The 25,634-nt window shown below is 47.1% G+C and overlaps 1 protein-coding gene across 2 annotated transcripts in view; it reads left to right on the top strand.

Moving 5' to 3' along the window:
• The first annotated feature begins 99 nt into the window (after nucleotides 1–99).
• The window catches only part of RNF216 (ring finger protein 216), a 79,240-nt gene continuing 53,705 nt past the window's right edge, over nucleotides 100–25,634 (top strand). Inside the window, exons 1-8 of one of the 2 annotated variants that reach the window (XM_030483505.1) lie at nucleotides 100–142; nucleotides 529–710; nucleotides 14,812–14,937; nucleotides 16,492–16,625; nucleotides 17,694–18,545; nucleotides 20,143–20,219; nucleotides 23,668–23,770; nucleotides 24,528–24,692. In XM_030483505.1, the coding sequence (XP_030339365.1) occupies nucleotides 14,871–14,937; nucleotides 16,492–16,625; nucleotides 17,694–18,545; nucleotides 20,143–20,219; nucleotides 23,668–23,770; nucleotides 24,528–24,692 (1,398 nt within the window). In that variant the 5' untranslated portion in view covers nucleotides 100–142; nucleotides 529–710; nucleotides 14,812–14,870. Of the gene's footprint in view, nucleotides 293–528; nucleotides 711–14,811; nucleotides 14,938–16,491; nucleotides 16,626–17,693; nucleotides 18,546–20,142; nucleotides 20,220–23,667; nucleotides 23,771–24,527; nucleotides 24,693–25,634 lie in introns of both variants that reach the window. The other variant, XM_030483504.1, reaches the window with a different exon arrangement.

Below are 25,634 nucleotides of genomic sequence, written 5' to 3'. Positions count from 1 at the left end.
TAGCAGAGCACCCCCTGCGCACTCCGCTCCCCCCCACCCCGGAAGCACGTGCAGCTCCTCGCCCCGCCCCTTCCCCCCCTCACAAACCGCCCGGTAGAGGGCGGCGCCGCCTGGAGGACCGCCCGCCGCCGCCGCCTCTATGGTAAGTTTAGCCATAGACCGGGGTTGGGGTTGCCCGTCTCTCTCGCTCCGCTCGCCGCCGCCGTTGCCGCCGCTCGCTGCTCTCTATGGTGCGGGGCGGGCGGAAGGAGCCGGGCCAGCGGCGGTTCAATGGAGCGGGGCGGCGGGCGCGGTGAGTGCGGGCGGGCGGCGCGCTCCGGGCCCCCAGCGCGGGCTTCGTGTCGGCCAGGGCCGGGGTCCCCCCGCCCCGCTTCACCTCAGGCCCCGGGGTCAGTGTGTGGCTGCGGGGAGGCCCTCGCCCCCCTCCCGGTGCCGGGATCCCGCTGTCCCCTCCCCATGTGGTAATAATAAGGTAATGGTGGGAGGGGGGTTGTGTCTCTATGGGCTCTGCTGACCGGCTTATTGCAGGTACCCGGGGCTGAAAGCCACCGTCGGCGCCGGAGCTGGTGGGGAAAGGCGGATGTAAGCGGCTGCTGCTTCTCTTCCGACCTTGTTGTGGAAACACTTGGTGCCGCTGGGACGCCGCGACGCTGCTGCGGGAAGGGAGCCCAAAACACGGCTGAACACAGAGCCCAGGGGCTGTGTAAGAGGTACTCCTCCTCCTCCTCCTCTTCTTCCTCCCTCTCTGTCTATTAGAGTGCTTGGTGGCAGAGAGCAGGCGCTTGGAGCGTTAATGTCACCGTGCTGGTGACTGATGGGTGCTGCTGCGCGGCTGGACGAAGGTCAGGGTTTCACTGGGTTATTCTGAGGCTGAAGAGCTCCAGCGTGCTCCGGGAGCAGTGCTCCCCCGTGTGCTTTGGGGTGGGTGAGAGGTAGCTTGGCTTAAAAGTCACCGTCACCCCCCCCTTTGGATCCGCTGGCGTTGGGGCTGTGCTCACCGGGCACAAAACAGCTGCTTGTGGGCACAGATGTGGCTCAGGAGGTTTGCATTCGGGATGGGTTTTCCATAAGCAAATGCCCCCAGTGTTTGGAAACGATGGAATGCCTCTTTGAATGATAAGCAGGGTATTCTTTTCATCTCGCCTCTGCTTCATGACCTGAAGTGTTGTCTTCAGACGCCTTCTGATACTTTAAGATAAAGCCTTACTGAAAAATACTCACTCTAGAAACACACCTTTTGTATGAATAAGTTCAGTTGTTGGTGTTCAGTGTCCTGACTGCTGGTCAGGACAGCTTCTGAGGTGAAGTGTTATGGTTTGGGCACTGTTCTGAGGCCTCTGTTGTTGTTAATGTGGCTGCTGTTCACTTTCTGTTTCCATTTCCTGGGCAGAGTGCTGAGGGACTACAGCTCGGTTCTCTGTGTGCTTTATTTTGGGCAGCAATCCTAAAAGCAATAGCTGATTTCTTTGGTGGCTAAAAGGCATGGGGAGCCTTAGTGCAAAGACCTATGAGCAGATCCCTGTTTGTTCTGCCCCTGTGCTGGCTGGTTCCTCTTCCTCACAGTCTCTGCTATCTCCATGGATGTACTTTGGAGCTGTTGCAGGTGGACAGACTGGACTTTGCATGCTCAGTTATACAGTGGCCTCCTCCCTCTTCCAGGGAGGATGGTGTAAGAGCTCTTTATTTCCCTCCAGCATCCTCTTTGCAAGGAGAGGGGGGATGTTTGAGAGCCATCATTCTTCAGACCCAAATCCTGAGCAGGTCCATCCCTGTTCTGGGGCCAGGGATGCTGCTGTGCGTGCAGCACAAACCATGTGGTGGTACCCATTTTCCTTAGGACTAACAGAATTGCAGGGACAGCTTTTCCTAAGAGAACTGTGGGATTTACAGCTTTAATCTGAGCTTTTCATTTCCAGGCTGAATGTGTGCAAAAAATTCTCCTGCTTTCCATGAGGCCTTTCCATGCTGTAAACATCTTTAATAGTTTTCATGTGCTGGGTATCTGCGTGGTGTGACTGGATGTTAATAAACAATCATCCTGACAGGAGTTTGTGCCTGGAATACCACGACTTGGGAAAGAACTCAGACCAGCTTCCTGAAGAGGATATGTAGAGATGTCCAGCCCGCTTGGGAGTGCTGCATGTTGGTAACGGGCCTTCTTCCATCTCTTTTCCTTTGCTTCCCAGGATGCTTTCCTGCTGGCCTGGCTGCAGGCATCCCTTCTTAAGTCAGGGTGCAAATAACAGCTCCTGGAAGAGCGGCTGGGGCAGGTTTTATGAGGATCAGGTCCATGTGGCTTTCCAGCAGGGTGCTGGCAGCCTGTTCCCTGAGCTTGTGCTTCAGGAGCTGCCTCGGAAGTCCAAATTCCTGGGCAGAGCAGTGCTTTGTCTGCTGGAGAATGCAGTGGGCGGTACTGCCGGCGGCGAGCGCTGGCACCGGGGCTTGTGCTTTGAAATTGGACACACAGCCCTAAAAAGTCCTGTGGCAAAAAGAGGTGGAGTGAGCAGGGAACTCCAGTGCAGCTGGAGACGGGCAGGAAGCGTATCCCAGGGGCCAGGAGCTGGTTAACAACCGGGAGTAGCACAAACTCAAGTGTGGGAGAAGCGGAGGAGCCCTTTGGGTGTTTTTAAGTGCCTGCTGGAAGAAACTCCCATTCACAAAGTTGGAATGGGTGTCTTTATTTGTCTTTATTTCTTTTTAAAGCCATTGTGAGTGGTTTACTGAGTTGGGGCTCACCACTGGCTGCATTCTTCTTGGGACAGTCAGAACCGTGCTGCTAATTCCTCCCTTTAGAAGCTTGGAGGGGGTTTTTCTGCACATGGATTTGGTCTGTGGAGATATTTTAAGCCTCTGTTTAAACTCCTGCATTCAAACATCATCTTAAAGGAGAGGCATTAATAGTCTTGGAAGTCTGTGTGTACACTAAAGTGGTTTGTATTGCTGTGGGGAGAGGGGTGGGCTTTCCAAGCTGCTACATGTGACTTCAATTACTCCTAATAGGATCTGTCCCCAGTGGGGAAAGTGCCTTTTCTTATCCCATGAGCAGTGGAAGGTGTGAAACACGCAGCTGACTCGAGGCACCCGTTATCTTCCAGGAGATAAGGTTATTTGTGTGTGTGATGTGGTAGTTCCTGTGTTTGAAATGGAGCTGAATAATGTGCTGATCCACATCAGCGTGATGAGAAGTAGTTTGTTTTAAGCAGGTTATTGGGAAATCTGGGAAATGAGGGGTGGGAGGGCAGGGAGAACAGGAAAAAAGCCACTTAGCAGTGGCCTGGTGGCTTGAATAAGTTATCCTTGCCAGAGCACTGCGATGGGAGATAATGAGGAATGTTTTTCTGAGCTGGGATGATCTTCTCCTCAGCTGCCTTCATATCTTGTTCATTGAATTTCAGGTTTATTTTGGAATATCTCAGAAGTGCTGTTTTTCCACTGGGTCAGTGCTTAAGAGCTTTTTTAAACTAACTTAAGAGCTAGTCTAAAAATCCTTGAGAAAGCTTAATTCCTGAGGACTATATATCATATTCGTTCTAAAGAACGGGGCCTTGAGCAACCTGCTCTAGTGTGAGGTGTCCCTGCCTATGGCAGGGGCTTGGAACTGGATGATCTTAAGGTCCTTTCCAACCCAAACCATTCCATGACACCTTTCTCCTAACCACCAGCACTGCTGCTGTTCCCTCCCTGTGTTTGTGAGGGGAACTGTCAATGGATAAAGCACTGAGCTTTGGGGAAAGATTTCAACACAGGGCAGCTGCAACCCTGAGTCATGCTGCCCTCTCTTAGTGTTCCTGACCTGAGGAATTGAAGTGAAACCTGGCTTCCCTGCTGGCTTTGGGGGAGCCCAGCTCCTTTACTGACCCCACTAGTGCCTGTCTGTTCACAGGGAGACTTCTGGTCGCTGCCATCATCACTCATTACAAGAGGCAAAGCCAAGGAGCTGAAATCTATCTGGGAGCATATGTAGGTGTCAGGGGGAGCTGGAATGTTTTCAGTTGGCTTCTAAGGCCAAGTGGTGTGTTGCTGACACTCGGTTGCTTACCTCTGTAAGGAGGCCAAGCTACTGTTTGCATTATTCAGATCAACATTTGGACAAGATTTGCAGAGGCAGCATGTGATGTTATTCTCTAGTATGAGGTGATTAGGGTTTGTAGTGGCTAGAATCTTTGTTTAGGGAATATAAGGATGGACAACAGCCTCATAGTCATGTCTTTTGTCTAAAGAACTTCTCACACAAGGCCTCTGTGCTGCTTTGTCAGTACTGACATGCTCTTACCAAGCTGTGGGCACTGTTATTGCTCGCTCTTGATTGGAGATGGGAAGACAGCGGTTGGCATTTTGCAGCCTTTGCAAAAGCAGAGATTTACACTTTTACTCCCCAAATACCACCCCAAAGACATGCTGCATTTTATGTTTGATGGAGGAAGGGAAACCTTTCCCTGATGCTTCTTGCAGATCATTCTTGCTTGAAGGTATCTGAAGGCTGGTAGCAGAAGACGCACTTCTCCCTGTACCCGTGGCAGGTACAAAATGCTGTTGGCTGAAGGTGTTGCAGTGGGATAGAGTGGAACAGGCAGTGATGTTGACTTTCCTCCTCTCCCTGCTCTCGCTGTAGTGTTCTGTAATGCAATTTGAGGGAGATGAGAGCAGCAGCAGCATGGGGAGAGGCAGGAAGAGCAGCTTTCTCTCCCTCACAGGAAACCAGCAGTGTAGGGCGTCTCATCCCTCCCCTGCTGCTCGCATTTCCAGCTGCAGATGAGCAAGACCAGCAAGAGCCATCAGCAGTAACTTGGCCAGCATAAATAGTTCGTGTCCTCTCTCTGTACTGTTAAACTGGAATCCTATTGTAGTGGAGAAGGCTTCATTGTGTATAAGCTGGGAGGTGCCCTCGGATCAGCCACGACTAGCACAGACCAGCTTGCAATGGCTGGAATGCGCCTCTGCCTTGAGCAGAGTGCTGAGCAGTGCTCCTCAGCTTAATGTTTGTGTGTTTGTTTAGCAGTTTGTGGCTGCTTTTACTGTCTGTCCATCCCAGATGGGGAAATAATGTACTGTTGCAACACCCAGGAAAAGAATTTATGTGCTGTTCTGTGAAAGCTTAAACAGTGTTGGACACTTGACTGTGATGACTCAGGGGTAGCACGCATATTTGCAGCCTGGAAACAGTCATGTCCTTAGCAAATGGTTTGGCTGTAGCCTGTGTAACCTCTTAGGAGTGGCCCGTAGTGGCTTTTGGAGTCTTACATGTGTGAAATGGTGGTTTGCCGTGGGGTAAAATTGTGTACCTTGCAGTCTCCTAAATCTGTGTGGAGAATTAACATGCAGTGCTGCTTTCCTTGCTTTTTAGCTGGCCAGCTGATAATACGTTCATTTGTGAGCTGTAGTCATCTCAGAAGAGAATAATGCTTCACATGGAGCATCTCTAAATCCGGCCATGATCTGATTTCAATGGGTTTAATCCTGATGCAGTGGTACACTTCCCTCAAATACAAAACCTCTTTGCTTTTCTGCTATTTTAACATATTCTGCCTCAACCCTGCGGTGGCCGCTGCCACGTGGTGTGGATGAAGTCAGGCTGGACAACTGTCATGAGCCTGGACGGCTGCCCTCGGTTCTTGCGTGCTGAGCTGGAATTGGTTGGCCACAAGGCTGCAAATGAAACTAAACCCAGCTTTACAAAAGTAATGGCTGGAAAATCTTACAGCAACTGGTCATTTGAGCAGTGAGGACATAGTCACTGTGCGTTGGTGGCCATCCTCGTGCAGCAGTTGTTGGGTGCAATAGGCAGCTTCTTTCACTCTTTCCATCAGAAATTGGTGCAGAGTGTGGGTTTGCTGCTCAGGTATTGCGTGCGCCTTACAAGGATTCTGTTGGTGTCCTACTCTTGGCACATAAAGCAGTTTAAGGTCTGTTTCACTGCAGAACTTGGCCTGTTGGCTCACTCTGGCTCTCGTACACATTTAAGCCCTTCTATTGAATGTGCAAAAGCACTTTTGGAAGGCAGGGCTGGATCTTGGATTAGGAGTGCACAGAGTCTGAGTGCTAATTAGGTATCAGCTGTGGTTGCATAGTGTCAACTGTTAGGCTGCAGTTTAAGATCATCCCCCTTCCTGCAGTTTATTTTAACATCTTAGTTCTCTTCTCCCGCTTCTGCCATGGTGGATGCGTGAGGATCTGATCTGAATCCTCAGGAAGGGTTTTCCAGGCCATTTCTTTTCAAAGCTGGTGGAGCTGAGCATGAGAGGAGGCGACAAGCTGCAGTGTAGGAACATGACCATCTTAAGCAGGTATTGCAGTGAAACCCTTCTTGACATGAAGCCACAGCTTCTGGCCACTGACCTTTGAAACTAAGGCAAGTGCAGATGCTTAACATGGCTCATAAATAAGGCATGGCTGTAATAACCAGAATGTGACCTGTGAAGCTTCATTCTTCTTGGAAGCTCCTAAATCTCGAATGTTTGACATCTAAAATGGTTGGTGGCAAGCTTTTAATCCATAGTTCTGAAAGTACTGTGCAGGTCAGCACAGAAACCTTCCTTTAGGAGGGGGTGGACTGCTGCAGTCGGGTGTTTTTCCCTCCTGTGCCACCTCAAGGTCAAGTCTTGGCATTTATCTTGTCAGCAGCTTTGTGAAAGGAGGTGAGGTGTGTTTTGCAGGCTGCAGCCTCGAAAGCAGAGTTTCTTGTGATAGGTCAGGGCACATTTAAAATGAAATAAAATAAATACCCCCTTCCTTTCCACATTTGCTCCTAGTGAGGTCCTTCTGTTGCGAGCTGATGGGGTTTCTGCAATATGTAAAAACATGATGTAAGTAAGTACTCCTCTTAGTAAAAAAGTTTGGGATTGAGCTTCGAGATCTTTTTATTTTACAATGCCTTTTCACAAGGGCATGTAATGACAGGAGAAGGGGGAATGGCTTTAAGCTGAAAGTGGGGAGATTTAGATGAGATATTAGAAGTTCTTCCCTATGAGGCGCTGGCACAGGGTGCCCAGAGAAGCTGTGGCTGCCCCATCCCTGGCAGTGTTCAAGGCCAGGTTGGACACAGGGGCTCGGAGCAACCTGCTCTAGTGGAAGGTGTCCCTGCCCGTGGCAGGGATTGGGACTGGATGATCTCAAAGGTCCCTCCCAACCCAACCCTATGATTATGCTTTTTCTCTGGAACACAACTTCCCAGGTGCAGCTTAGGTGGTTTCCAGCATTGTTCTGCTGGGCAGCAGCTTCAGCATCTAGGATGCCATCACAACCTATCAATCCTTTGTGATTTTAAAGTCCTCTGGCTGTTACTGCAGCTAAAACTGACTCTTTGTGCTTTCTAACCCTCTTGACTTTGGTGTAGTTAGTCCCTCACAGGCGCTTTTAACAGCAGTTTGCTGGCTGTGTGTATCCTGTCTCCTCTTGCTCCCAGTGCCCCCAGCAAACAGGGCTGTGAGCAGAGCAGGCTGCTGGTTGCTCTCAGTGTGAAGGTCAGTGCTATAGCCTATCCCAGGCTATACTCTACCCAGCAACCTTAAACGCCTTTATTTCTCTGTTTCCTTCCCAGTGAAAACTGGAGTTGGTAACCTGAAGGCTCCTGGAGATGTGCATCCAACTTCTTAAATAACTACTTGAAAAGCTTGTGCTTGGTTTGCTTTGTCATACCTTTTAAAGGTGACATTCAAGATCCCTTAGAAAAGGGAAGAAAACTACTAAGGATTTGGAGAGGAAACGCTGTGTCCTTTCTCCTGGAGAGCTCTGTGAAGTACAAATAACAGAGAAGCACTCTCATGTATATCCTGGGGCAGGCAGGGCATTTCCCTTGTTCTTTTCTGTGGCCACTGGGTTGATGGGGAAGAGGAAGCAGTTGCAGTTCATGTTATGTAGAGCTGATAGTTGTGGGAGTCTGGCTCTTCCACACACTAGTGAGTTTATTAAAGGTGCTGCTCACAGAAAGGAGCCTCTGCCCCCTTCTCTTGGGATACACGAGTTCGGGGCAAGAAAACTGGAAGTAGAACTCATTCTGGAAGAGGCAAAGCTGCAAATCACATGGTTTCACGTGCTCTTCTGTTTGTCCCCACCTTTACATCACAAAATCAGAACAAACCAGCTGTGTAAAATGATGTTTTGGGAGGTAGGCTGAGCCCAGAGGGGTTGGTTTTGTCTGTTTGTGTTGCCTCACAAGGGCTGAGCTGCTTGTGTCTGGATTGTGGCTTGAACCTGAAAACTGGCACCCGTGTTTGTGGTGTGGAGGGAGGTTTGGGATTGGGGGCATTATACTGGGTGATTTTCCACTTGCCATAAGAGTCTGAGGCAGGCAGAGTAGTCCCTTCACAAGAGCTTCCTGCAGAGACACCTCTTCCTCCCTCAGAGCCTTACATTGTCACTTTGCTCTTAAAATGAGCTGCTCAAGGCAATGCCATTAACTCGCTTTCTAACCAGTCCTTGTACATTTAACGCTTTATTTAGGACTCAATCTGATAGAGGAGGGAAATGCGTGCTCCAAAGCTGCCCACCTCTTGTGCAGAGCTTTTTGCATATATCAAAATGAGCAGCCTCCTGCTGCTCGGAGATGTGAGGATACAGAGCCCTGTTATTCAGCAGAAGGACTGAGAGAGGTCGTGGGAAGGCACAGGAACGTCCGGCAGTTGATCCTGATGCCAGTCATCAGGGAATAGCTTGAAGGCATCAGGAACTTTCAGTTGAGTTGAATTAATAGTTGCCTTGTTTTGGAAACCAAATAAATCTGTTTCAACACAGTCTTTAGAGAAGAGCTCACAGAGCAGGGATGGGTTTTGCTGGGAAAACTGGTATCGCTGGAGGTGAATAAGATAAAACAGGAGAGGTTTCTTTCCTCTTGTACTTAATAGATGCAATAAAAATGGAGATTGGGTATTTAAAAAGATCATGTTTAAGAGATACTGTGACCTTAATGGCATGATGAACCGCAGGTGAGGTGGGTGAGAAGTCTTGTGATGTACACACAGTTGAGATGTTTCCTGGAAGCCCAGACGTGACTTGCAAAATGGGAAAGGCATTGTTACAAACCCAAGTAATCCCTAAAAACCTGCTCCCTTAATTGCTCCTGACTAAACAACATTCATTAGGCTGAAGCAGTAGCACACAGATGTAGCTCATACCCTGTTAATCCACAGCCTTTCTTTTCAAAACACCTTCTGATGTGTTCTTGGAATGCTGTTGACTGAGGATTGACTGTAAAAATACACAGCAGAGATCTGGATGAGGCTACTACCCAGAGTACAGGTGCTGCTCCTTGAGTAGGAGAGGGTGAGGAATAAGGAACTAGAAGTTGTGATTGCTGCCAGAGAAGCTTGAAGACTCCCTGTCCCTCTTCTCCGTCTTAATAATGTCCTAGCCTGGAGCACAGCTTCTGGAGCCAGGTACAGTGCTGGTGTGGCTGCAGAAAGTGGCTGCTCTGAGGTATCTTCTGAACAATTTGTGTGTTGCCCTTCTTGTTTGTATGGGGAGGTGACATCCAGTTTTGATTTACTTGCCACAAAATGCTTCCAGTATTATGTGGTCTGATGTTTTGGAGGTGACAAAATCAGTTCTCTGCCTTTCTGCAATAGAACTGTGTTACCTGGCTCTTAATGGAGATAAAATTGTTCACTTCAGCTTCTGGTCCTTGAGTTTTCTCAGAGCTCAGGAAACCTGAGGGTTTATTCCTGAGGGTATATACGTCTGTCTAAAATCATTTGATAAAGCAAGATGACTGCTAATTCATTGTGAAACAGGGAGTGTTTTAAAACTGACAGGGCAATTCTGTTATTGAATCATTTGAATGGGTTGGGTTGGAAGGGACCTTAAAGCTCATCCAGTTCCAACCCCCTGCCACCGGCAGGGACACCTTCCACTAGAGCAGGTTGCTCCAAGCCCTGTTCAGCAATGGATGTTGTTTCTCTTCAGCACATGTTATGGTCCAGAAATGGGTGGCAGAGCTACATGGATGCAGTTGTTGTAAGTCTGTGCCTGTTCTGTGCTCCTAAGAGGAGCTTTTGGGCAGTATCTGTAGCCGGTTGTGCTGTTTTCCTGGCAAACAAACAGGAGGAAGCCAGGAGGTCTCACTGCCCACCTTCAGGAGGCCAGGAGCAAGGCTCTGGGATGAGGCCAGTGCTTTTGTGCTGGTGTCATTTCCCACTTTGGCCTGAGCTGGGGGCTGGCCTCTGTGCAAATCTGCTCCGCAGAAGCCCTGCTGCGCATCCACATCCTAACCTCTGCCTTTATTCCTCTGCGAGGTGTGATGCAGAGTGATCACTGCCTTGTGCATAGCAAACAGGACTTGTTTGAGCCCAGTGGTTCTTGTCAGGCTTATAATCAGGGGATTTCTGATTTCCAGTTGGGATGCTGCTGCTTGACATGATGTTCAACTCTCCCTGCTTTTGCTAAGTGACTGTTAGAAGGAGCAGCCCCCAGTGTATCGTGAACCCTTTGAAATGTTTCGGGGAGATGCTGACAGTAAGTCAGGCTGCTTTATTTCCCTTCTGTTGAGCTTTTCTTGTTTCAAGGGCTGAGTTTCGAGCTTTTCACTTTGCTGCTTGTCACAAGCCATGCATTATTTAAGCACCTAACCTTTGTTTTAGCAGCTTGAAACAAGGCAGGAATTCACCTTGCTCGCAGGCTACCAGCAGACACGTTTGCTGCCCGCAGGCGGAAGGTAGGAGTTGATGCTCTTCTGTCAGTGTTGGTGAGCAACAGTGGTGTTGCTGTAGGGGGAGAGGTAAAACACACAATGATTTGATGTTGCTGACATCTCTTTTAAGTTGCTCTTTCCTTTTTCTCCCCTCCCCAATTCGGTTGGGGTTTCAGTTCCTACCTCCCCTGCAGTGCTTTCTATCTACTGCTGTTGCCTCGAGCTACAGCTAGAAAAGAGCACTTTGAATCTAATCCCATTTTGGGGATGTGGGAGTTCAAGGTTTCAAATACTGTAAGTAAGGGGGGAAAAAACATGTCTTGGAGGGGGGTCTCCCCTCAACTGTCACTTTAAATTCCAGCTCCATCAGAAGATGCTCATTGCAGCACGAATGTGAGGTGGAACGAACAGATTTGAGTTCTGCTCCAATTACTGCAGTCCAGAAACGCCTGCATATAGCAGGAGTTTAAATACATTCACAGTACTGACGCTTGCTATTTTTAGGTTGGGCTAAAAATATGCAACGTGGGCTTTGCAGGGATTTTGAATGGGGTTTGGAAATCCTTGTGAGGCATCCCTGCCCATGGCAGGGGGGTTGGAACTAGGTGAACTTAAGGTTCTTTCCAACCCAAACCATTCTGTCTGCACCTGAGGACCAGTTCCACTTCTTACAGCTGATGCATGAACTCTTAGTAGTGGTTGGGACCAGTGATTTTGTGGCTTATATTTTGGCATGTGTGAGAAGCTTGTTTGGGAAGAACGTGTGACTTTGGTTGTGTGTAACTGTTCTCTGCACCACATCTCAGTCCCTGATGGCCTCTGATTTTCCTGTTAGCTGTTCTGTTAATGGATTCTTCTCCTCTCAAGTTGCTGTAGGAAAAACCTTAATGGGAAGGGTTTTACAGCCTGTGCAGTGGAACAACTTGGATGTGCAGCATCATGAATACATGGAGTAATGTGGAACACAGAGGGGAGATTTGGTGGAACCACATCGTGGGTGCCTTTGAAACTGTGACAAGAGTTTTGTGTCTCCTGGGTACTGTGTAGGGATTCAAGTCCCAAATCCAGTTTGTGCTGCAATGCAGGGGGGAATGTTTAAGGAAAAGGGAAAACCACCACCACCAAAGCTTGCAGTGTCTATCTGCCTGCAGCCAGGTCTTTTGAAGCAGTCCTAGTATCCTGTCCTTGGCTGTATTGCACAAAAAGCTGATGGGCATGTTAGAGCTTGGTTAGTTAAACATAGCCTTATTCTTTACCTATAAATAGGCACTGAAATCACTGAGGTAGTGTGGAATAGCTTCTTCCCATCTGTCTTGCTTTTTTGCTGTTGTTTATGTAGGCCAAGACCTGGCTTTGATCTTGTTACTTCACATTCTTGGCAGCCTAGTGCTAGAAACATGAACAAACTTCTTATTCATGCCACTGCATGGAACTGGCCCATGCTCATAGATAGTTGTTTGAACTAGAGCTCTGTACTGAGTATTGACAAAATGAATTGCTAACTCTCTCTGGAAGCTTGGCTTTTCCCCTCAAAGCAGTGCTTTATTAAGCTGCTTGGGTTCTTAGGCAGTCTGTTTTGAAATAGAGAAGTGGTACATTGCCAGTTCTTTCCAAGCTTGGCTTTTTTGTTGTTGTTGCCTTGACTGTGTATTACAGTTAATGCTATTTATTCTTGCTTTTAAACCACCATGGGTCTTTTGGTAGTGTGTGTGTGTGTGTGCATCTTATCCAGGGGGGTAGGCAGTCTGTTATCCCAAATCTCATTTCACATTATTTCCTGTGCCTCTTTCTTGATGCACAAGGTTGAAGTGTATGAGTTCCTCTCTACAGGAACCAGCCCTGTCCATAGAGAATATGGCTTTAACCTCAGTTTTGTGGCTTATCCCTTGTTCTTGGATGTGAGCAGCTCTGGTTTTTAGTTGGACAAAGCACTCTTTGGAAGATGACTTCTTGGTGGCTGTGCTGAGCGTTTGTGGTGTCGACTCACTCGCACGTACACACGTCCCTGACTCTGCTAACACACTGCATGCCACTGTAGGGGAGAAATATCCAAGCCACTTAGCTTTGCTCAGAGCAAATCCAAGCAGACATCTGTCTAGCCTCTGTGTGCACCACTTGATGCTGCAAGAGATGATTTGTGGCTTCCATGAACATACTTGTACCTCTCCAGCCAGTCTTGGAGTGATCCTTTGCCTCTTTTTGCCTGCCAAGAGGTTCCTTTATTGAGATTGCACAAAGGAGGCTGAGAGAGGTGGCTGGTAGCTCTGCAGGGGCTGTTGGTTGTTGCAAGGGGTGCTGTTGTAGGACTAACCTGCTGGGAAGCAGAAGTGGTTGGCATGGGTACATGAGCTGAAGAGGCCTCTCCTGCCTTTGCTGCCAGCCTGCTCAGTGGCCTTGGCCACGCTGGTCCTTTCTGTGCTTTCATTTCCCCATCTTTTAGGTGGCAAGAAGCATATTGATCTTGTTTTCTAAAGTCCTGACAGGGCTAAAAGTGGAAATATGCTGTGCAGGACTAGGTGGTAGCTGTTCCTGAGTGCCAGGGGAAATCCAACTGTAATAATGTGGATATGACCTTTGAAAAGGGAGTTTCAAAACGTCTAAAACTCCTTTTAAGAATGAGTTCACGGGGGTTTTATACCAACTGTGCTGACAGTGACCCAGCTACTGAGCTGCAGCTCCAGCACCTTGTCTGCACTGATAAGAATGGTTCTTTCGTGCCATTCTAGCAAACAAAGTAAGATTGATTTCTCCTTGCTTATAAAGGAGAAGCTGCAGAACCCGGTGGAAACACTCCCAAAAGCTTGCTTTTGGAGCATTTTTGAAGCATCAATGTGCCCATGATTCTGTGAGAGCTGCTTACTGGAAATAGGGTGCGCTACTGAGGTTTCAGGGCTCAAATATATAGGAGTGGTTGCGTATAGGAGTAGTGCTGGTTAAAGAGGCATTGCAGTTGCCTTAGCCCAGTGTTCCACTCAAATTTGGACCATTCACCAGGTGAATGAGGCTCTTTGTAGCCTTGAAAACCTTTATGGTGGAAGTTCCTTGTGGAGAAGACTGGTTCAGCACTGAACCGTGCTGCTGGCACCTTTGTGTGTGTGTTAAGCAAGTGTCCTGCCCTGAAAATGGAGAAAAAGCTGCATCTGTCAGCTTAAATCTCCCCTCTGTCAGGTTAAAGCCATTCCCCCTTGTCATGTCACTACAGGCCCTTGTAAAAAGTCCCTCTCCAGATTTCCTGTAGGCCCCTTTTAGCATTCCTTTGGAAGACTGCTCTAAGGTCTCTCTTCTCCAGCCTGAACAAGCCCAGCTCTCAGCCTCTCTCCATAGAAGTGCTATTTGTGGCAAGAAAGTGTGCTCTGTAAGTGTGACTTGTTCACAGCGCAGGCACAAAACACACACTTACATACTGCCCTGCCAGGGCTGCAGCTCCCCTCCAACGTGCCAACAACGTGGGCATCACTGTAGTGAGCTCAAAGCATCCCTGGTCCCTCTGAAGTCGTGCCTCAGCCTGGCAGCACACAGGGAGTTGGGGGGGTGATGCTGGTGTCTCCATTTCAGCAGTGTGGTCAGCACTTCATGGTCCTGCTCCTCAACAGCAGGGCTGTCAGATCTGACCCATAATATCGACTGTTCACCTTGGTGCTGGTGTTTCTGCAGCACTTGTGTGTGGTATGACTTCGTGGCATTAAGTGTGATAGGGGATGGTTGTAATGGCATCAACTGGTACATCTGAGATGCAGGCTTCTGTGGTGTTGCCCTGTGGCAGCTCAGGCAAGTGGCTTTTGCTCCTCTCACTGGTAGGTGGTGGCAGAAATGTGAGTTGATGCATCAAGGTTTTGACTTCTTGGAAACAGGAGAAGATGCACATATGGGGAGGTTGGAGTCCTGGCTGGACAGAATTGCATCTCCCCACTCAGCCCTTTCTGTGGCTGCACAGCTATAAGCATCTTTGTGTCTTCTCCAGAGAGGCTTCTTGAGCCTGGTTGCACTCCTTGTTTGTCTTAACTGTCAGAACAGGAAATAACAGAAACGTGTCTGCTTTTAGAGGTGGCACAGAAAAATACCTTTATGGAGAGACTGTGCTAGGAGAGCCAGGAGAACCGCCAAAGTTCTGGCAGCTTAGTCTTGGGAAAGCTGGATCAGGGTGCTGCTGAGTTTGCCTTACTCTCTCCTGGTTTTATTTTGTCTTCTAGTTCCTCACGTGAGCCTGACCGTGCCTGGACACTGACACTTCTGAGTACAGCTCTCTAAAATGGCAGAGGGAGATGGAAATGAAGAAGCCATTAAGTTGAACAGCTTCCACAGTCGCAGAGGGAAAGGTGAGTGCTGGTTTGCATGTATTTCTGAAGTTCTCTATGTCAAATCTGTGCTTACAAGCAGCAGGATTCCTTGATACTAAACTTGGAAGAGTGCTGTGAAGGGGAAGCTGCTAGTGGTCTGTTTTGCCGTGTCATACGCTGCTCTGTTACACTTCCTTCACAGCCACCCACTGAAAAGTCTTTCATTTCATGCAGACATGCAAAATATTTGGCTCTTGCCTTTCTCATGTTGTACTGCCTCAAGGCAGATTGTGAACTTCTTGGGAACGCCGTGTAGAGATGAGGGGCTTATGGTGTTCCACCCTTCTGAGGACCTCAGAGGAGAGAGGCTGGCTCTGCATTCCTATCCTCGTTGGGCTGCGTGCGTTGGCACCCGTTCCTCCAAGAGTGGAATTCAAAATGATGCTTTCTGTGTATGCCTGAAAGGTGATAAATGAATACTCATGAATACTTATGCTAAAGCATAAGCCAAAACGATATGTCAAATCATAGGGAAAGCGTGGTTGTATGCTCTCTCTGCAGTACAGAAACCCTCTGGTTTTGCCTTGAGTGTCTCTCCTGCATTCAGCCTGGAGAAGAGAAGCTGCGTGGAGACCTCAGAGCAGCCTTCCATTATCCAAAGGAGGCCTACAAGGATGCTGGAGAAGGACTCTTCATCAGGGACTGTAGAGATAGGACTCAGGGTGATGGGTTCAAGCTTAAACAGGGGAGATTTAGGTTAGATGTAAGGAAGAAATTCTTCCCTGTGAGGGTGCTGAGGCACTGGCACAGGGTGCCCAGAGAAGCTGTGGCTGCCCCATCCCTGGCAGTGTTCAAGGCCAGGTTGGACACAGGGGCCTGGAGCAACCTGCTCTAGTGGAAGGTGTCCCTGCCCGTGGTAGGGGTTGGAACTGGATGAGCTTTAAGGTCTTTTCCAACCCAAACCAATTTTATGATTCCAACAGCTCTGTTCAGTAGCATCTATATTCCATTCTTGACAAGCCGTGAGGGACAGGGTTGTCATTTAATAGCAGGATATCTTCGGCATCCACAGCCAGGGGCACCATCTCAGCCTTGCATAAGGTACTCCTGCAAAATCACGCCCCTTCAGAAGAGACAGAATTGCTCAGAGGAGCTTCTCTCTCCTCTAGAATGCACTGCACGTTAACAACAGAAAATGCATCATCCCTGAATTACTGAGAGTTCAGGACTTCTGTGCAAAAACTGGGAAGCGCTCTGTGCATGGCTTGTGCAGAATAACTTTTGCAGCAGCTTGACTTGTCCTGAAGTTTGGGATACAAGAACCTCTACATAAGTGTCAGTGACTGTTTCATGCATGTGCTGTTGTGCTGAGCTGTAGTTTGTGCCGGGGTTTTGCTCAGAGGGCCGAGGGAGGCAGGAAGGGCTGTAACTGTGCCACAACTGCAACTTGCAGAGGGACCAGTGACCTTTGAGTGCTTCTTCCCTATTGCTGCAATGCAAACGTGCAGATTGCTTTTCAGATGTATCAGTGCCCGTGCCCTGTGATTTCAATTATTTACTGTGAGCAAATAGCTAACTTCACATATCCCACAGACTGGATAGACTGCAGGTACGAAGGGCTTATCGTGACATCGGATTCCTCGGATGAAGAATTACCTTTTTTGCTGGAAGCGCCAGCGGAGCAGCAGCGTGAGGAAGAGGACGATGATGTAGTCATCTTGGAAGAGGTAATTTGTCATTCTTGTACTTGCCCTGCTTTATTCATGGCCTTTGTAGCCAACTCTCTTGCAAATATCCGATGTGTTCCTTTGAGTCTTGTCCAGTTATGGTAATTTACTTTGGCTGTCTGAAGTGGATGTTGAAGCGATGGCGTTTTGCTGGCTCTGTTTAAGTCATATTTTGGGCACAGGAGGGGAGAACCAGACTGTTAAACTCTATTGTATTTGAAGTTCTAATTAACAAAGGCTGTAGCTTCTGTCAAGTTATCTGTCGAGATCTAGAAAGATGGAGAGCTTCATAAAAGGATGTGATGCTCCTTCAGAGGCAGGTTTTCAAACCGTGCCTTGTTTGACCTTGTTTTATATCCCTTTATTCAGATTCTTGTTGGGCTGTTGCAGGCACTTGTATTCTTGCATATTTATGAAGCCAGCCCACCTGATAAACCTTTCCACTGGCACAGACGGTCACATAGAGGAGGGCCAAAAGCTTTAGCTTATCCTGATTAAGTGTCTCATTTCAGATCTAAGCTATATGAAGAATATATTCCACTTTTATGTTAAGTTAACCAGAGGCATTGAGAAAATGGGTTGCAAACTTGACCTTTCTGTTTCTTAGTTGCAAACAGTAGCCGAGAATATTCAGCCTGTTGGCATACAGCAGCCTGTCTGCCAGAGGCAAGAACAAGGCCAGAGATTAATGCTTTGAGCTTTGGTTTCTGGCTGTTTAGATAAATCAGTAAGAATGCAAATATGCCAGCAGTTAGTTCCTCCTTCCCAGACTATTCTGCTGGGAAGGAAATGGGAACTGAGGTGAGTTCAGGAGATTATTCCACTCTGAAAGTCCTGTGCGTGCCCCGTTCTGCCCAATGTTCTCTTAGCACCTGGGGACAGACTGAGGCTGGAGTTCAGTGCAACAAAGATGTGTGGGTTGCAGTTTTATGCCTTATTAAGCACCTTGCTAAACAGACTTCATCTGTTTCCCATCAGAAATCTGATTAGATGCAAAAGATCATCTGGAGCAAGGATTCTGACATGCAGACAAGAACTCCTACTTAATTTCTCTTGTCTTCTTTTCAGATCCCAAAGCAGCAGCAGCTTCCACGTCCCAATGTCATCAGACCTGCAGCTCAATGGCAGTGTCCAAACACTGTGGGAGAAGGAGGATCTAAAAGTGCTGCCGAGCCCTTGAGGAGCACATATCCTCAAGATGTGATCCTAACTCTGTCCGGCCAGGGAGACCAGGATGACCATGTGGTGGAGAGCAGCGCTGGCCCAAGCAAGGATGAGAATATGAACTTTGCTTTGCCGCAGTCCAGATCATCAGAGCTTAATGGCCCCGGGTTTGAACTTACAAGTAACCAGGAGCCTGGTCCAAGTTTGCTTCCACCAGTAACAACAAACCCACAGCCTGTTGTTAACCAAGAAATCATTAGTCTGGAGAATTCAGACCTTCCACCACAACAGGGAGAAAAGGTGGAAGCCCAGCAAGGAGAGGACTTGGAGGTAGAGCAAAACCTCAGAGAACCAGCTGATGCAGGTCCTGCAGACCAGGAGACCCATGAGAACAGCCAGCTGGATCACCCATACGTCCAGCCGTTGGAAGGAGAGCCACATGCTGTAGTAAATAGTTGTGCTCCACAGCAAGGGCAGCCTGAAGCAGACCCAGGATCTTTAAGGGCATATGGAGAGAAGGCTCCTGGGCCAGCCTTCCCCCGACCTGAACCACAGCAGGATGGGATTCCAGGTCCTGCTTCCCCCCAGCCAGCACATCCACCAGAAGAAACGGGTCCGCAGGCAGCAGTAGACAATGAGCAGCCAGGTCCGGCATTCCCTGCACAGGGCTGCCAGGAACTTGGCTCCAGTAATGTTCCAGAACAAGGAGCTGCTGGGCAGGACCAGGACCTCACTGCACAGCTCATCAGAGAGACAGTAAGTATTCCCAGGGCTTGTTTGCCTTCTGTGTGCATGGTATTCCCAGACAGGTTTTTCAAGGTGTGTAGCGTTTCACATGCTCTAAGCGCAGCCCTGTTGACTTCAGCTGCAAATCCTCTTCGTTTTGGCTGAGACTCAGCTATGCAGCAGGTGAGGAGCATGCAATGAACTGTCTTGGGAAACTCTGGTTTGAAAGACTAACCCCAGCACCGTGCCAGGAGTGTTGAGAGGATGTGAATCTTGAGGGCACTGTTTGCTTTGGGATGTGCTCTTGGCCAGCGAGATTTAGCGGAGTTGATGGCAGGGTCTCAAGGGTGCACTGAGGTGAAATAACATGAGCCTGTTCCTTTCAAAGGCTACTGCCCTCTCAGTTCTGCTGAGTTTGTTCTTGTCTGGTTGATTCCTAACCCAACACTACAGAGCTGCTTAGGAATGGATGTAGAGCTAAAGGAGCAAGAGAGACACTAACTGCTAACCACTCTTAGAAGTTAACTCCACGCGGTCCTTTCTGACTCTGCATGTAAAGCTGAGCTTGGGGAGCACTAGCCACAAGAATGGGACCACCAGGAAGGGTATTCCTTAACCTCTGGGACACTCAGCAGCTTCTGTATATTTAAAAGCAAAACAAAGATGTGGTGATGCTTCACATTTCTAATGTTATCCCCTCCAGTGCACACTCCTCCCCTTGACTGCAAGGGAGGAAGGATCTCTCTTGATGCCTTATGAATACTTACTTTGCAAACAAGTGTATTTCACTGCATCTGTATCTTACACCTCCACTCTTATCCCCTCCAAGTCTTCCATCCACATCCTGTCTCATTCTATTTTGGACAACTGGGGTTGAGGAAAATATTCTTAAAGTACCAGTCCAACTAAATTCAGTTCTTTCCAAGGCAGACCTTGTTGGTGAGTGACTTGATTCGAGATGGGTAAGTAGAAACTCTTGCATTGTCAGGGCTGCTTGACAACCCCGACCAGTCCAGTCTTGCAAAGCAGAATCCATCTGGTGCAATCAGTTGCAATACCTGTACAGAAACCCAACGAGAACAGCAAAGGGTGCTCTTTGCTATGAGGCTAATGCTGGGAAAGCTTGCACAGAAATGCCAGGAAAGGTCTATTGTCTGGTCTGATCTTGTTGCTAATGTGTCTGGGTGCTTTTGGGTGGGTATACACAGTGTTGACTTTTTTCCTTTGCCTTCGGAATGTTGTATTTCAGCACACAGTCTGGAACTCCTTAATCTTCTGTCTGGAGGTAAATATTAGCTTTTCTTGTGTTGTAGATCATACCTACATGCCTTGCCTCCTTCCATCGAGCCTGTATCACTTGTCAGGCCAGCTGCTCATGCCTGACATCACTACTCAGATTCTTCTTGTGAGAAAGAGCTGTTAGCAATCATCCTGTGGGGCAAAGGAAAGCCAGCAGCTTGCAGTATCTATGCTGGGTGGATAGAAATGGTCTCTTGAAATCTGTTTTGGCCCTTGTCTCAGGAGTGTGCTAGATACACCCTTAAATCTGTGTCTTTGGTGCTGTTCACTAGGTTGTGCTACACAGCTCCTCTAATACCTCCATAACCTGTACCTTTTCCTGCTGTAGGAAGCAAGATTCCCAGACGTGAAGGAGGACTACATTGAAGAGCTCATCATCATCAAGAACTGCTGTGACTTAAATGTGTAAGTATAGAGCTAAGAGCCAGGGTGTATTGTACAACAAGTTGGCTGCAGTCACACTTCCATTTCCCCACCTGCCAGTGACACTGTTCTAAAGCATACCCAGGCTGGGAATCAGCACTGAGTTGATAGTGCCAAAGAGCAGGGAATTTGTTGGGATTTTTCCTTCTAATGGAGCTTTTCTTAAATTCTCTTTAATTCTGACATTGTGCTGCAGCTTCTCTGCTTTTAAGATCATTTGCTTATTTAAAGATTACATACAATTTCTTCTTAACTATTACTAGGGTTCTTAAAAAGGGCGAGTGTCAGGATTAAGGTGTTAAGGTGATGTCTATAAAACATAGTAAGAAAGTGGATTGGTGAGTTTTGAGTTGGAGAAAAGAGTTCCTACTTCTTCATTTCACTGTCTTTTGGCCTTTTCCAGGTAAAGATGACACTGGTTTGGACTCCCTTATTTATTGTCATCATGTTGGCTTAATCCAGTAGCAGTGGTACTGTTTGAGTTCTCTCACATCACTTTTTGCAGCTAGAAGAGAACAAACGCATTTAAGGGCTGGTAGGATTGGTTCTAGATCTCTGTTAAGAGACCAATTTTGGTCAAATTAAGCAGAAACATGAGCCAAGAAGGGCAATAAAAGGAATGGAAAATCAGAGTGAGGACTGTTGCTTTCCCACTTGTGTTGGCACCAGCAACGCAGAGGGGAGAGTGGTTTGAAGTAAATCACTTGTGTCTGATGCTTGGTGGCCCCTCTCTCTGTGTTTTTTGTCTCTACAGCTGTCACTGCTATCTCAAACATGTTGAAACTAGTCATTGTGTGATACAAGAATGAAGAATAGGTGTTGGTTGCCAGAGTATTCCCTCTCTTGTATTACTGCAAAGCCCTTTCCCATTAACTGGGGCACTAATTAAGCAGTATTTAAGTGCGTGAGGCTTGGAATTAGTTATTGGACCATAAGTAAACTGGCAAGGAAGTTAGGATGATCCAATGCATTGGGCATGGATTTCCTATTCTGCTGCCTTTGCCTGTGCTGCGAAGTTGTGTCTCCAAAGTAGGGCTTCTTGGCTAGAAAATCATCAGGCTGTTACTACTTACTTGTCTTTTGAAAGTGCTTTCCCTGTAGTGGTGGTGTGGTCAGCAGGAGAGAAACTTTCAGGTGCCCATACCACATACTTGGTGCATCTCAGGTAGATGGGTGGGTTGGGTGTGTAGAAGACCAGCAGAGCCATTCCTTGGAGCAGTGGGGCTGTTGAAATTACACGTATGACTGCAGGACCCTCTCACAGAGTGTGTGAAAAAACTTGTTACTGTGTCCTGGGGGGGATTTAGTGAAGCCTGATGGAATTAAATCACAGTATTAGCTTCTACCAATCCTAATGTGTTCCTTCCCTTCTGCTCCTGCAATCTCTCCCATTGTGTGCCACAGACCCAGTGAGATGAAAAGGTGCTCACAGGCTTCCCTGTAGGCCGTCTACAGTGTCTGCTCAGCGGCGCGTTACCCACTTACTGGATGATAAAGATTCCTTCTCCATATTTTTATTCCTTTAACCAAACTCTCTTTTTGAGTTATCACTGCATCTTTTGTGTGAGAACAAATGGGTCAAAGCACTGGTCAGCCTCGCTGGCAGGGTCTCTTTGATGTCCATGGTGTGTCAAGCTGAATCAAGCTTGAAATACAATAAATAAGGGTGGCTGGATTTGGGCAGGGATGAGGCTTTTAAGTGGCTCTGTGGCCTGTGGTGCAGATATTAATGAACAGTGCTGCAAGTGTGCGTGCATTGTGTGCTGGGAGCCACTTCACTAATTGTCAGACACGGGAGGTTAACATCTCTGGAAATCCTCAGCATTGAGATGGCAACGTGCAGAACAGTTCAAATGCATCCTGACTGAGCCCCAGCTGACACCCTTGTGTTTGAGCTCCTTGAAGTTTCTGTGTTGTTGGATTAAAACAGTTATCTTTGACCAAAAGGATGAGAGGGGGGAGAGCTGGGAGCTATTAAATGCTCAGTGCCAAGATAATTTTGTTGTTTTCCAAACTGATCATCATAAAAACTTTCAACTGATGTGCACGATAAGATGTGGGAGCCGCTCTTAGCAGGGTATCATCCTTTCAGCTTTTTTGTGCAGAAGCATTCACGCTCAGTCAAAAGCTTCTGGCTCAATATGTCAATACCTGATTAACCAGAAAGACATGCCTCTGCTTTGAATGTGAGAGCAGGGCTAAAGTAATCATGCCTTGATAGTGGGTTAATGCTTCAAACCAGTCCAGATTTCTTAATGAGGGACTGATTTCTGACATCAGGAATGTGAATCAGCTGCAATTATGTCTTTGCTGCAGCCTTGCACCTTCTCATTCAAGAAGTTTTACAAATGCTAATTGCTTGTCCAAGCTCTTTTTAGAAAGATATTATTCTACAGCTGGGGAAACTGAGGAACAGCTTCTGTTGCTTGACCCAGCTACCACATCACTGGTTAGTGATGGTGGAGAATCAGCTGTGAAAGCTTGCTTCAGGCAGCCTTTAGCAAGCTTCCCTTTCAAAAGGGCTTCTGAAGTAGTTGTGGCTCTCCAGCAATGGGCTATTCTCCTTGCTGGAGCCTTTCCTAAGCCAGAAACTCAATTTACCTGCCAGTTAGGGTTGTTTGTGATAGGACCCCAGGTCTGCTGCATTTACAGGTTAGTGTGCAATTGCTTTCAGCAAGTTTTAGTGATTATTTTCTGAATGTTGTTCTCACTAGCCCAGTTTCTAGTGGAAGTTGGAGAATGCTGGTGTGATTTCAAGCTTTTATTACAATGAAACCTGCATTCAGAGTACATACTGTATGATAACACAGTTTAAACATGTTTCTGTCTCTGCTGTAATGTGGAAGTAGATTGAGACTAGAGGCTTCAATTCCAATTTGAATCTGTAACCTTTTGTTGAGGAAGACATCAGCCTTTCCTGGGTTTTTTAAGGTTTTATGCTGCTTTTGCCACAGATGCATTTCTATCAGCCACACATTTCAATTAATACTGCTGATGTTGTGACTTTTCTTTCTTGTATGGTCTTCATAATGTGAATTCCAGAGAAGCAGAAAGTTGGTACACCTTAACTCTTAGTCCAGGTACCACTTCACATGGATGTGAGTAGGGAAGGAAGCCTGATTGTTCACTTCTACTCTGGAGAGATGTAGGTTGGTTAGAAGCTCATCTATACAGGCTTTGTGTGTATGAATTTAATTGTTGAAAGACAAATCTCTTTGCTTTCCCTCTACAGTCATACAGCCAAACATTCTTTACTTTAATTCTCAGGCATTTACTTGCAGTTTGCTCCAGTCTAGGACCTCCCTTGGTTCTTACAGGGCAGGCTGGGACTTGCCTGCCCAGCCTCATAATGATAGGATACTAAAAATCAGACAAGTGAGGAATGAGCCTGAGCTCCCAAACCCTCAAGTAACTATATTTCTTTTTTCAGACTTTGTAACTTTCTTCTGGAAAATCCAGATTACCCAAAGAAGGAAGGCAGAGTGGTTTTAAATCCCAGCAGCAGCCTGCTTCCCAGCCAAGATGAGACAAAGGCAAGTGAGAGTATCCTCATCTACAGCATGCCTCTCATCCAGTCTGTTCATCCTGTGTGGAGCTTGGAATGTCTGGTTCTATTAATGCATATTCGTAGAGTGCCTGGTTGAGCCACCCCATCTGAAGTGTTCATTTTGATATCTCATACAAGAATTCCATGATCATTCTGTCACATGAAGTAGACTTGGCCCACAGGTCTCTCCTGTGTGGCCTCAGGCATTGCCTTTTAGCCTCCTAACTGCAAATCTCCCTACAGCTTCTTGATTTTTCTATTTATTTATGTATTTTAAAGTCCATTTGACAATAAATTCTCGCTGAGCTGCTTTGAGTGTATTGAAATAGCTGTGTGTGGCCTGAGAGAGATGGAAATATCAAATAGGTGTTAAACTCTTTCTACTCTAGGAAACATCTCTCAACCTGAAGCCAGTAAAGATGTTCACCCTTTATAGTAACCTAAATGCATCCTCTCTTCGCTATCTCATGCAGCCATGCACAATGGCTTTAAACTGTGTGGTGTGGGTCCTACTAGGAGCAGAGCTGCAGCACGGTGCAGCTCAGGGCAGGTTACCCACACAAGTGTATAGACCAGAAGGCTTCACACCCATGCTGTGCTCTGAGCTGATGCTTAAATAGATGCTCAGAATTGGGTGCCACGTAACTTGAATTTGGGGTGGTCTTGCAGAAGGCCCTGATGACTGAAAGAGTGGTTTGTGTTCTTATAGCAGCCTTCTTACATCTGTTGCATTTTCTCCTTAGGTGCCTAAAGTGGACTACTTTGACTTCTTCAATCTTGCCCCACTCGATCAGCGGTGCTTTATTCAGGCAGCTGACCTCCTTATGGCAGACTTCAAAATGCTGAGCAGCCAAGACATTAAGTGGGCACTACGTGAACTCAAGGGACACTATGCAATCACACGAAAGGTTCTCCAGTTCAAGTCTGTTTCCTTTCCTAGGGTTACCTCCCTCATCTCTGCAGAGCAGTGCCATGTCTTTTTGCCTCACTCCACCATCTGCTAGCATGTGGTTATGGGCTTTTTAATGCTCTTCCTTTCCTTTTAAGAAGTATTAATCCATTGAGTAGAGACTTGCAGAATATATTGGTCAGACAGAATGCTGCAGGAAGGTTTTACTTCTCTCTGACAGAACTGGCTAGTTGATGGGAGGTGATGCATTAAACTGAGAAGTGTTCCCATACATTGCTGCTGAAGTGTCATATAATTGTCAGTAAAGCCTAGACTTTTAGCTAAATCTTCAAACATTTAACATTTAACTGCTGCTATTAGTTAACTGATCGCATGGAGTTGAAAAGAAGCTCAAATCTCACTGTCCTGCTTCTTTTTATGATGACTTGTGGAATGAGTCCTTTATTCCTCATTTCACTGTCATGAAGCTGCAGAGACACTTGGTTTATGTATCAACCACCTGAATGTAAATGTGGCTTCGAGCATTTGACTTGGATCTACTCTGTTATCCTCCTCTTGCTTGAGCTTCTTTCTCTACTATTCCAGCACTTAAACAAAAATTCCTTGTCCCTTAATTTGCTTGAGTATTTGAGCTTCATTTTTTTAACTAAAAAGCCAAACCATTCCATTGCCTCAGAGTGGACACCAGATGGAGTTTAAATAGCTTTACACAATAGGTGGTGTGAAGTATCATTCAGCTATTTTGGATTTATGGAATGATTGCTTTATGAGTACATAACAGGACAAGGTGAGCAAAGTAAAGAGCTATACTTGCCTCTATATGGAGTGTTTGGCTGTCCGGTTTTGGATAAGCATTATGCACATGTTTGAACTGTGCTTTGAACTGATTTGAAGTCTGTATTTCTGCTTTCTTCCAGGAACACAGGATTTAAGTCTGTGT

This window comes from Strigops habroptila, chromosome 4 (genome assembly GCF_004027225.2).
Source record: "Strigops habroptila isolate Jane chromosome 4, bStrHab1.2.pri, whole genome shotgun sequence".
In the NCBI taxonomy this organism is placed as follows: Eukaryota; Metazoa; Chordata; class Aves; order Psittaciformes; family Psittacidae; genus Strigops; species Strigops habroptila.
Note: the sequence above shows the minus strand (reverse complement) of the source record. Positions and strands in the feature narration are given on the sequence as shown.